This window comes from Strix aluco, chromosome 7, assembly GCF_031877795.1.
Source record: "Strix aluco isolate bStrAlu1 chromosome 7, bStrAlu1.hap1, whole genome shotgun sequence".
Classification (NCBI taxonomy): Eukaryota; Metazoa; Chordata; class Aves; order Strigiformes; family Strigidae; genus Strix; species Strix aluco.
This window is the reverse complement of record NC_133937.1, coordinates 26,422,909-26,435,239: the sequence shown is the minus strand read 5'-3', so window position 1 is coordinate 26,435,239 and position 12,331 is coordinate 26,422,909. Positions and strand designations below refer to the sequence as shown.

The 12,331-nt window shown below is 58.9% G+C and overlaps 1 protein-coding gene across 1 annotated transcript; it reads left to right on the top strand.

Moving 5' to 3' along the window:
- The first annotated feature begins 1,210 nt into the window (after positions 1 to 1,210).
- Positions 1,211 to 9,045, top strand: LOC141926217 (solute carrier family 2, facilitated glucose transporter member 5-like). The gene is made up of 13 exons (XM_074831642.1): positions 1,211 to 1,241; positions 1,316 to 1,530; positions 2,595 to 2,693; positions 3,178 to 3,338; positions 3,419 to 3,543; positions 3,809 to 3,954; positions 4,035 to 4,167; positions 4,499 to 4,686; positions 4,815 to 4,925; positions 6,155 to 6,256; positions 6,824 to 6,899; positions 8,444 to 8,571; positions 8,806 to 9,045. The coding sequence occupies exons 1-13, from the start codon at positions 1,211 to 1,213 to the stop codon at positions 9,043 to 9,045; spliced, it is 1,755 nt and encodes a 584-aa protein (XP_074687743.1).
- The last annotated feature ends 3,286 nt before the right edge of the window (positions 9,046 to 12,331 follow it).

Here is a 12,331-nt window from a genome sequence, read left to right as displayed (position 1 = left end):
GGACACAGCGTGACCTGGCTTATCATCCTGTCCTGGGTTTGCTGCTTTGCCCTGTCTTAGCACAGGGCTTGGGGTGAGTCCTGGGGGTGTTTAGGGCTGCCCCGCAGCACTGCAAGTGCTTTGGGCATGGCTGATACCCCCAGGCTGCATGTCCTCCTCCTGCGGGGTCATCTCACCCATGGGCACATCCAATAAATGGATCTCATCCTACTGCTCTGGGAACAAAACAGGACCGTCCCCTGAAGGACTGTGGCTCCCTGCAGGTCACCCCCCACTGTGGTCTTGTCACCGAGGCCTCTGCAGCTGCCCAGCACACCTGCACGAAGGTAAAGGCACTGCCCTGATAGAGACAGGGAGAAACTGAGTCTGAGCAAGGCGTAGGAGGTCTTGAGCAGGTGTCTGCCCTGGGAAAAGCGGAACGCTGGCAGGCTGGGAAGGGCTTGTGGCTGGGGGAGAGGGCACGGTGCTTTCAGGGAGAGCTGGAGGCTCATGTGGAGGGAAGAGCCAGGAGCTGGAGCACCCCTGTGTGGGAGGACGCGGCGCCTGGGCTCTCCCTCACCCGACACAGCCCGACTGGGGTTGGGCACGGCAGGCCCAGAGGTGCCTGTGCCCGGGGGGCTCTCCCAGCCCTGCTGCTCTGCCCCTGTCCCCGTGGGACCCCTCCCGAGGTGGGGCCAGCCAGTTGGGCCCTGTCCCTTTTAAGCCCTTGGAGCTGTTGCCAGCCGTGGCTTAGTGGGGTCCCCATCCTTTCAACTGGCTGTTCGGCAAATTAAGAGCTTGCTATTAGGCTGCTAATTAAAGGCACTTCATTAGCAGCAGGGGAGGCAGCTCCTGGCCGCAGCAAAATTGGATTCCTCTGAGCTGCCATCAGCCGAGTCTCTGCTCTCTGGGGCGGGGAGCTGTGCCCCTCCGTGTCCGGGGAAGGCAGCTGCCCTGAGCTGTGGCCCTGTGGGTTACCAGCCCCCCAACCCGAGTCGCAGAGGATGGGGCACATCTGCCCCCCACGTCTGACAGGGTGGGAGAGGTGCCAAGGCATGATGGGGGTGTTGGGTGATGTGGGGCTGCCCCTTTGCCCCCAGTCTTGGGGGTGATGCAGGGGTGCCGCCCTGCTTATGGTCCCCAGGGCCACCCCCATTTGGAGAGGACACGCGGGGGCTCTCAACGGTGGCAGAGCATCACATCGGTGGTCCCGCTGTCCCCAGGCCTGGCCATGGCCCCTCAGCGGGCTGGGCAGCCCGGAGGTGCCGCCCTGCCTCTGCTCCTACCCTCGGCGAGGGGGGGAGGCCCCCGGACTCCTCCTCCTCCGGCTGCTCAGGCGCCTCCAATGAGCCCCGGGGGCACCCAGGCTGCCTGCCCTCCTTCCTTTCCCTCTCCTCCTCCTTTTTCCATCTCAAAATGGGAGAGACGAGTCAGGCCGCCGGACCTGGGCTGCCTTTCTCCCGGCCTCCTCCTCCCTCCCCCCGCTCCAGCTGCAGCCTCGCCCCGACCGTCGGGAAAGGGACCCCGCAGCCCGGCGGGGACATCACTGGGGTGAGCTCCCTGTGGGCTGGTGGGGGGTGTGGGGTGTGGTGTGCCCCATCCCCGCTCCCCGTCTGCCCCACGGTGTCGTGCCCCCCCCAGCCCCCAGCCCCTGGCCTGACATCACCCCCCCAACCTTTTCCCGGTCAGGATTCCTGATGGGATTAGTGGGATTTGCTGTGCGTGAGCCGGGAGCTGCTGGGAGTTACGGGTCCGGCTACCGTGCTGGGGGGGGTGCGGGGAGGGCCGGGCTCCGGGTGCTGGGACCCGGGGCTGCTCCCGGGGGACACAGGCTCGCCCCGCACCCCGCCACAGCCCTGTCGCTGTGGGGCCATGGGATGCTTCTTGCTCCAGGGGAGACAGTCGGGTGCAGCACCCCGGGGTGCCCTGCGGCTGGGGGGTGCCCTGAATGCCTCTTGGGTCCTGCTGGGCACTCCAGTCCCGAGGTGGGCTGGTCTCAACTCCCTCCCTGGGTGGGTCGGGGCTGCAGGGTGTCCTTCTGCAGCCACCAGCTCCCTGCAGCAAGGCCCCCATGCAGCCGGAGCAGGTGACAGAGGTGCTGGTGGGGGTTTAAGAGGTGGGTGCATGTGGTATTTGGGGGGCCTGGGAGCTGCTGCGGGGAACTGCACCTTTCAGTGGCGCCGGGCCTCCCAGACTGGGAGGTATGCGCGGGGCAGCTCGCAGAAGTGCCATCCAGGTGCCCCCATCTACGGGAGCAGATGGGTGTCTCTCTCTCCTTCCCCTGCCCCTTTCTGCCTGCTGCTCTCTCCCAGCCCCGGGACAGGGGTGCCTGGGACAGGCAGCCAGGACTAGCAGCCTGAGCTGGGCCACTGCCAGGTAAAGCCTCATGCCACAGCCACGAGACCAGCCACAGGGAAGCTGGATCGGCGGGTCTGTGTGCTGGGTGGTGGCATGAAGCAGTGCTCAGCACAGGGCTCCATCATGCTGGGGTCTTTGCTCTGGACCAGAGACATCCCTACCAGAAAAGGGGCAGTGACCCAACGCAGCTCATGCCACATGTGACCTTGGCTCCTGGCTCGGCTGGGGCTGTGCTGATCTCTCCTCCTCTCTCCCAGCACCTCACCTTCCCCCTGCTGTCGGTCACCCTCCTGGTGTCCTTTGGCTCCTCCATGCTCTATGGCTACAACCTGGCCGTGGTGAACTCGCCGGCTGAGGTAAGGGACAGGCAGCCTCTCCAGGAGCAGGGGAAGGGCTCTGCATCCCTCCCTGGGAGGGTGGAGGTACCGCTACCCAGCGGCCCCACATCAAAATGCTGGCATTTTCCTTGGGCAGTCACCCATGGAGAGCAGTCGGGGGAGAGGGACGGAATAGGAGGGACATGGGAGCCTCTGTTTATGTACTTGCCCCAGACTGATCCCCCCTGGAAGGCAGGGGCTGGGGAAAGCTGCCCACAACCAACCTCCTTGCTCCAGCTCCGGCTCTGCCTGTGGCATCTCTATGTTGTCCTTAAACCCTTCTGGTGCTGAGGCTGGCTGATCAGCCAGACCAGCATATCCCAATCATCCCCAGTCACGTCCTGCCCTGCATCCCCTGCAACTCTGTTAAGCCCATGACATTTTACCTACGGGGCCTGTCTTCCCTCATCTTCCCTTTTCTCCCAACACATTTGGTGCCCTTGTGTGTCTCTCTGCCCCACAGCACATAAAGGCTTTCTACAACACCACGTGGTCCCAGCGGTATGGGTATGGGCTGGACCCCGGCCCTCTGACCCTCCTCTACTCCCTGACTGTCTCCATCTTTGCCCTGGGTGGGCTGGTGGGCTCCTTGCTGGTGGGGGTGCTGGTGGAGCGGTACGGCAGGTAAGGGGCTGGCATGGGATAGGGTGGTCAAGGGATGGGATGGGTCTGGAGGGCCTGCCCTGCTGCTTGTGCCCTACTAGGAATGGTGCGCTGAGCCGCAGTGCTCTCCTCGTCCTCCTGGCCAGCGGTTTCATGGGCTTCAGCCAGGAGCTGAGGTCCCCTGAGATGGTGATCATTGGCCGCTCCATCACAGGGCTCCACTCAGGTAGGTGCTGCCTGGACTGCGGGGCTGTGCGTGGCCCCTTCCTCATGGCTCTGTGCCCTACAGCCCATTGTCAGGGGGCTGGAGAAGACTTTATATTCCCCATGGCCACCGACTCTGTGGTGGGGGTCTCCATAGGGCAGACAGGGCCACCTCCTTGGCCGGTCCCCACTGTGGGTGGTGCTGGGTATGGGAGGAGATGCACTGAGGATCTGGCTGGGCACCCTTCTCACTGCCTCTCCTATCCCGGTCCCTCCTGTCCCCCCAGGCATCTGTCTTAGCGTGGTGCCCCTCTACCTGGGAGAAATTGCCCCCAAGAACCTGCGGGGTTTCCTGGGCCTCATGCCCAGCATCTTCATCTGCCTGGGGGTTTTCTTCGCGCAGGTCCTGGGTCTCCCAGAGCTGCTGGGTGAGGTGAGCACAATACCCCAGCCCACACACGCTGGACCCTACTCTGCCCTCCCCGTGACACATCCTATTTTGACTCCTCTCAGGACAGGCTCTGGCCCCTTTTCCTGTCGGTGGTGGCCGTTCCTGCCTCCCTCCAGCTCCTGCTGCTGCGCTGCTTCCCTGAGAGCCCACGGTACCTGCTGATAGAGAGGAACGATGTCTGCGGGGCCACCAAGGGTGAGGGAGTGTCCTGGGGGAGACTGGCTTCAGGAGGTACTGGGCATTGGTCCAAGGTACATCCTCATAGCATCCTTCTACACCCAAACCTGACACCTTATGATTCAGCCCTTCTGTCCCACTCAGTTGCACCATAACATTTCCACAGTGCCCATCACCATGGTTTGAGGCATCTCATTTCCTATGGATGCTCAGCCTCATGGGTCAGGGAGATCCTCTGGGGAGGCTGAGGCAGGGCAGAGCCAAGCCCCTGCTCCTGCCCTGTGACATACCTATGAGCATCCACCCTGTGATGGGGAGACACATGCCTGTGACCCCGCTGTCCCCACAGCTCTGTGCCGGTTCCTGGGGACACCTGACGTGCAGGGTGTGATCGAGGAGATGAAGGAGGAGCAACGGTTGCTCTCCTCTGTGGAGATGATCTCTGTCTGGCAGCTGCTGCGGGACCGCTCCGTCCGCTGGCAAACCCTCTCGGTGGTGGTGGTGAATGCTGGCATGCAGCTCTCGGGGATCGATGCCGTAAGCCCTGCAGGGTCTTCACCCTGGGACCTGGCTCTGGAGAGGCTGAGCTGAGACCTGTCAGCTCATTTCATCAAGTGCCCCGTGACTTCGTCCCCCCAGCTCATGCTAAGTCCCCTCCTCGGCAGATCTGGTTTTACACCAACACCATCTTCCAGAATGCTGGGATCCCTGTGTCCCAGATCCCCTACACCACCGTGGGCACTGGCGCCATTGAAGTTGTTGCTGGTCTGATCGGGGTGAGTGATGGACAGACAGATGGACACAAGCCCCTCAGTGCCAGAGCCTTGTTGCCACTGCCCAGCACCATCAAATGGGGGGGGGGAGGGCTGAATGGACCCCAAATGCCATCCATGCCACAGCACAGCCTCTTTGCTGGCGTACAGAGCGTTTGACAGGGAAATGGAGTGGGGAGATAAGAGGGGTTCAATTTGTGGGGTCACATCTAGGAGGAGTGGGAGAATTTTAGGGTAAGTGGCTGGCAGGGAGGTTTGGGGGAGATGCCAGATAAGGAGCAGGTTAGAGGTGATGGAGGGGGCTATGTGGTTCCTTCTGGCTCCTGATTTCATTGTCACTCTGTTAGCAGAGCCACATGTCCCCATCTGCCCCTCCCAGCCAAGCACCGGCCTGGCCCGGGGCTAGCGGCCCTGGCCCCCCCCCACCTCCAGCCAGGCCTCATTTAGCTGGAGAGTTAGCACTGGGCCAGGCAGATTTATGGCCCTCGTCCCATCTGTGAGTGTCACCCGGGGCCAGCCCAAGCCACCCGGCACTAAATCCGCTCCCTGACAATTAGAGAGATGAATGGAGTTGGCTGCTCCCAGAAAACTGGGGCTGAGTGGGGGGATGCTCCCCTCTCCCCATAGCTCAACCCATGGCAGAGTGGAGCTCCCTGATCAAACCCCTGGCCCTCTAAAGGGTGCCCCCTTCTCCCCTGCCCTGGCTGTGGGGCTGCCCCAGCCCCCCAGCAGCTGCCCAGCATGCAGCCGGACTGCTCGGGAGCAGCCCCGCAAATGGCCCCCGATGGACATGCCGAGATTGGTTATAAAATTACAGGCATTTGTTCTCCTGTCAATACCCTGCCTTCTCCAGCCACTGCCGTGCCGCCTGCCCACACCCTGCCTCCTCTACCCGCTGCTCTGCAAACACCCCATGCCCAGCCCAACACCTCCGGTCGGTGCCAGTGGGAATATGGCCATGGGGCCACCCCAGCCAGACCCAACCCTGCACCCTAATGGGGCTCTGCAGGACCCCGCTGCTGCCTGGTGCATGCTCCCCGCCAGGACCACAGAGTCCTGAGTCTTCCCATGCCCTGGCCCCAACCCTGGAGCTCTGAGCTGCGGCTGCCTCCAACCCCCAGATGCCACAAGGAGCATCCTCCCACCTTCAGCTGGATCTGGGTTTCAGGGGCTGCTCCCGTCCTGGTGGGGAGATCCCCACCACCCCATCAGTCTCTGTTCTCCCTTGGCAGTGCTTCACCATTGAGAAGCTGGGCCGGCGGCCCCTCATCATCACCGGCTTCTGCGCCATGGGCATCTGCTTGGCTGGCATCACTGTCTCTTTGCTGCTGCAGGTAGGGTCACCCCAGCCACCTCCCTGGGCCACTGACATGGCCAGGGCTGGAGCCCTGGGTACCTTAATGAGGGCTGAGTGATGAAGGGATCGTTATCACCCCAGGGGTACATTGAAATGAGAGTTGAGTTGGCTCTTCCAAGGAAGGTTTTCCCTTCAAAGTTAAAGGGAAGCAAAATTCAGAGCAAAGACCAACAAAAGAGAAAACCCAAATCCACGTGAGAAAAATCCTGCCGCTTCTGGTAGCTTTTCTGCAGAAATAGTTGTCCCCAGGGAGGGGGCTGTGAAATGCCAGGGGAGGTGGAGAAGTCTGCAGTGTCCTTCCTCTGCTGCCTGCAGCTCTGGGGACATCTCAGCATCACGAGCTGCTGAGCTTTGCTAGGCTGACCCTCACCAGCTTTGCCCCAAACCACCCATTGCTTGTCTGCATCTCTCCCGTGTGTCCTGCATGGGCACCGTCCCCGCCGCCGAGCCAAGTGGCGGGGTGAAGCCACATCCCAGGGACACTGGGTGCGAAGCTCAGGGCCACCGCCCCAGCAGCATCCCGCAGCCCCGTGTCCCCTCACAGACCTCCCTGCCCTGGATGCGCTACGTCAGCGTCGTCTGCGTGATCGGCATCATCGCCGGCTTCTGCATGGGACCAGGTGGGTCTGGGGCTGGAAGGAGTGAAGGGGGGGGTGGGGCAGGAATGGGGTTTCTGGGGGAGCAGGGAGCAGTGGGGTCTGCAAGCAGGTGGCAGGACTGGTGCCTTGGCCCCTTCCCCATGGCCAGGCCCTGGTTTATCATGCTGCACCCTACAAGCGAGACCCAGCCCCAAGCCCCTCCAGCCCCATACATCACCCCAGGCATGCTCCACCTCCTCCTCATCCCTGCTCCCAGGCCAAGCGGGGAGAAAGCCCTTGCAGCTTTCTCCAGACCTCTCTGGAGGTGTCACCCACTCCCATCACAGTACAGCTGGTGAGCATTATCCTGCCCCTAACCAAGCACGGGCATGAGAGTGGGCTCAAACAGCGAGGAGTGAAACCTGGACTGGTTTACCCAGTTGATGTATTAGCAGAACTGTTAACAGATCTATAACTCATCCTTATCCCAGACTTTATTCACTGTAATTACATCTTTAATTAGGATTTTAATGGCTCATTGTTCACAAACAATGATGAATAGGGGTTTTAAAACAAAAAAATATATATCTCTATTCTGGGCGAGCTGTGAGTAAGAGTCCATCAGGGGCTCCACTCCTCCCTCACTTCTTAGCACTTTTTTTTGGTTTATAGTTTCCCTTGGAGCATCTTTTATAATGAAGTCCCGGTCAGCCCTGTCCCAGGCAGTGGGACCCTGGGCATGTCACCATGTCACATACAGTCCCCTGCCAGATCCCCGTGTGCCCTGGGATTGCGCTGGACCTTGGATCCTGCCCTCCAGCACAGGGACAGTCCTGGGACCCAGGGCTGCTGGCTCAGTGACACGTGACAAAGAGGGGCCGAGTCCTTCTAGTAGAAGTATCCACAACCTGTGTCCAGTTTTTAGTGGCCAAGTTGGCTTGGGCAATCATTTCCAGTCATTCTGGTTTTTTAAACTGTACATGGGAAAAGCTGGTTGAAAAACGGCGTTTCTGTGTCCTGCAGGAAGCCCTGATGCTTGGAAATGTGGTTGCTTCTTTCCTGCCTAAATCAGCCACAATGTCGATAGAAGCTAATCGATAGAAGGAAATTGTCTAAAATGTTTTGATCAAGGGAGGCTGGAAAGGGTGTTATGGAGAGCACCAAGAACACATTTCTCTAGTCTGTGATCTATGAGATTTAATATATCAGCATTTAGGCAAATTATTGCAAAATGAGGATCCAGATTAAATGTTCCACCTTGATTTTGACTTGGTCTGAAACTTTCCAGTCAAGTAACTTGTGAAATCAGCCTCAGCACCCAGCAAGATGCAACTGTGATATGTCGGGGGGGAAATCACCCCCCCACCAAGATGGATCCCAAATGGAGACCAAGGGCAGGACACTGGTCCACCCATCCCCACACTCCTCATCTCTTCCAGCCCTCCCAGCACCACCCCTTTGACCCATGGGTCTTGCTGGGCTCCAGCCCTTTGCCCACAGGACTGAGATGGGCAGGACCTGTCGACCCCAGGGGTGCCTGAGGCAGCTTGTCCCCTGTACCCTAGATCTGTCCCCTCCCTCCACAGCTGGCATCCCCTTCCTGATGACAGCCGAGCTCTTCACGCAGTCACACCGCCCGGCCGCCTACATCATGGGGGGGTCCCTCAACTGGCTCTGCAACTTCACCATTGGCTTCATCTTCCCCTTCTTGCAGGTACTGGTCCACAGGGGCCGTGGGAAGAGAAGGGATTGGACATGACCCTGTTGCTTCCCCAGGACAGGGTGCCAAGCCAGACTTAACCCAAGGGATGTCCACGCTCCTGGCTCAGCTCAGTGCTGGCCAGAGCCAGCCCAGGGAGGGGTAATGAGAGGGGACACTGCCTCATGCCATGCTCAGCTTGAGGATGTCTGGCTCTCTGCCCCATCCCTGCTCTCTTGTTGTCCCCAGATGTCAGCTGGTGCCTTTTGCTACTTGGTTTTCTGCAGCATCTGCCTGCTGGTGGCCCTGTACGTCTACCTCGTCATCCCTGAGACCAAGAACAAAACCTTCATGGAGATCAGCCACATCTTTGCCACTCACCGCTCCTTCCTCTCCATCCCAGGTCACCTCATTGGGATGGTGAAGCTTGATGATTATGGGGCCTTGGAGAGCAGCGCCCTGGAGGGCTCAGTCTCCAGCCTGCCCTGATCTGGGTGGGCTGGGGGCGGGTGGGGGGGTGGGGAGGCAAGCAAGGCCAAATTTGCTCAGACTCGATCAGCTCTGGATCTCCCAGGACATCTCACCAGGCTGCAACCTGCAGCCAGAATGAGCCCCAATGATGTGCCAGGGTTGCACCGACTGCTGGGCATCACCCCATGCTGGAAGAGATGCCCTCCCAGAGACGAGGGGACCTCCTGGGGGCAGGGGGCTCACGTCACTCCTGGCTATGTAGACTTGCCAAGAGCTGCCCTGCACGAGGTGTTTAATAAAGAGCGTTGCCTCCAGAGCCATCATTTGGCAAAGACAGCCTGCAACGGCAGCAAGCTGGAGTGTGCTGGCATGGGTGGGTGCTCCTCCAGTGCCGGGGGGCTTGTCCTTCCCCACGCTGTGCCTGTCTGGAAAGGTCAAAGTCACCCCACATTTCCTAGGAAGGGTGGTCAGGGTGGCTCCCGGGCTCTTGCGTCTCACCCATGTTGATCATGCAAACCCAGAGACTGTCACAGAAGAGATTATGGAGCAGCTCAGAGCTGGGGTGACTACCCAGCCACCATGTCCCTCCACAGCCTGCTGAAAGCCCCTCGCTGCCTGACCTCATGTGCTGGCCCTGCAGAGAGTGCTCCCATGGGACCTCTGCACCCTTCCAAAGTCTGCTGAGGGCAAAGGGGTCCTGGGTGCACCCACATCCCTTTGATGCACCCTGAGGTGCTCTCCAAGCACAACCTCTCTCATATCTTTTCCCTGAATCCTGGGGGCTGCATTGGGGGCTGCCCTGTTTCCTGGGACTGCTGTGGGCATGGCAGTTGCATCACCCAGGACCCTCACAGCAGCTCCTACAAACACCATGGGGTTAGGGGCTCCCAGGCTGGCAGACCCTTGGGGAGCTATGGTTTGCAGGGAAACTACAGTATTTTGCTCTGGTAAGAGGTAAAAGCCAGGCAGTGGGGAGGGCTGCATGGCCAAAACCCTCTAGTGCCAATTCAAGCATGATTTATTTTGTTGCAGATAATTTAGCCCTCTTTTTTCTAGTTGCCAACTCTGTGATGGGCCCACAGCTTGTGTGTTTGGTGCTTGTGGTCACTTGGTGAGGACATCAGCCTTTCTGAATCACTTGGCAAAGCTTTGGGATGCCTCTGGGATGGGTGGGCACTGGGCCTGTGGGGACAGGGACTGGGCTGTACTGGGTCCCCAGTACTTGGTCCCAGCCCCACCATCCTCAGCCTCTGGCTCGGGGCAATCCTGCATCTCGAGCCATTTAAAGGCCATCAGTCAAAGCAGGGGTCACGGCTCCACAGCATCAGCCACTTCCCACTCTGTCTCCCTCCCGACTTGGCTGCTCTCGGCAGCAGAACAGAGCGGTAAATATGTGCAGCATTACATATGTATAATGGAGTGTAAATAACCCCAAAAAGTGCATTGTAAATAGACTCCAAGTTTATCCTTTATTAATGAGGCACTGAGTGCCCTGCTGTTTTAGAGCAGCGAGACTTTCATAATATCAAAACCTAAATTACACTTGTGTCTCTCATTCCCAGCAAACGACAGCATCATTTCAGGCCTCTTTGCCACTTGTATTTATTTATTCTGGTATTTATTTATCTCTCCCACCCAGCATGTGGGGTGGCTTGGAAGATGCCCCCTGCCCTCCATGTGGGAGGCAATGCCCCCCCCCGGGAGCAGCCCCCCATTCTGAGGTCCTGGCACAGCTAAGGAGCCAGGGTGTTGCCTTATGGCCAAGGACTGCTCTGTGCTGGCTGGTGAGATGGGGCAGACCTGGGAAACATGGGTCAGGACCCATTTCTGGCAGGGATTCAGACACCACCAGAGCCAGAAGTCCCCCTTTCCACAGACTGGCAAAATCCTACCATGCCTTTTGGGTGTATTTTCTCCCGGGGACCCTTTTGAGGGTCCCGTGCCAATGTCCATCCTCATTCAATCAGGACCTGGAAGGGTGGGAACGAGAAAACCCCATGCTCATGGGACACTAACTTCTCATCAGCTTTTTTTTAGGATATTGGGGCAAGATCTCTGGGGCTGTCAGTCTAAGCTGCAAGTTACTCTTGTAAAAGCAGGATTTGGGCTTCCCCTCTGCTTGCCCTGTTCAGGGAGACATTCCCAGCCACTCCACTGCAGGCTTCTTGTGAAGAATATGGCTGGATGAGCTCTGAGCTGCTTCGCCATGTCCAAAGCAGTATTCTGGATTCAGGCCTCCAAAAGCACTGGTTCTGCTTGGGGAGGGTAAGGTTGTAACCTCTAGCAGTGTCCAAACAGACCTTGAAAGATTGGAGAAGGTGCAAAGAAGAGTCCGAGAAATTACTCTCATGCTTGGAAATGCTTCTGATCCTCTTAAGGTTTGCAGAAATGAAGATGAAGGTGGCTTTCTCCAAATGCGCAATTTTCTTCTCATGGTGTCACCACTGTTAAAGGGTGGGTGAGTTTAAGCATTGAGGTATACACATGGAGGGCTGGAGCTCACTCCAGCCAAACTGGAATGGGAAAGAAGGCCCCAGTTTGAACTCTCCAGATACTTTGAAATGGACTCCTCAGGGAAATAGTCATGGCCCACCACTGGATATCTCCAGTTCTTGCAGGGAAACTCTCCTAGAGGGTGCCTGGCTCAAGGTACATGGTCACATCCTGCCTGGAAGTTGACGAAGTCTTGCTGGACACACCCTGGTGTCCCTGCACCAGCACTGGTGGCTGGTGAGCCAGCAAGTGTCCCCAGGCTGTGGCCAGACAAGCCAAGGAGCATTCACACCCTGCCAGTGCTCACAGTCCCTGTGGCTCCAGCAGGGATGGGCTCCTGGGGGATGGATGCTGCTAATGATGGGGACCCACTAAGCCCATAAGGCTGAAACCTTCTTGCAGTAGTTTCACGAGGTGTCCTAACAGCAAACTGTCCCTGTCACCTCAGCAAGGCTCCTGCCTCCTTCTGTATGGAGAAAGAGGAGCTGGAGCAGCATCCCGCTGCCCCATGGAGGTGGGTGCAGGATTGGTCCCTGCCTCTTGTCTTATCAACAGAGGAGAAGCTCTGGAGCTGAGCAGTCCCACAAGGCAGCTTGTCACTGTAGGGTACCCAAAACTGCACCACAGCATCATGCCCCAGCCCTGGGGTCCCCAAAGCAACTTACAGTGCCACAGTGGAGGGCTGAGCCCCCAGCACAACTCCTCCTGGGCTGGCACAATTGTCCCCTTCGGCCCAGGTGGGTTCATGCAGGCTTTCCACGTCCATGTCTCCAGTGCAGCAGCCACAGGAGGAGGATGCTGGACACAGGGG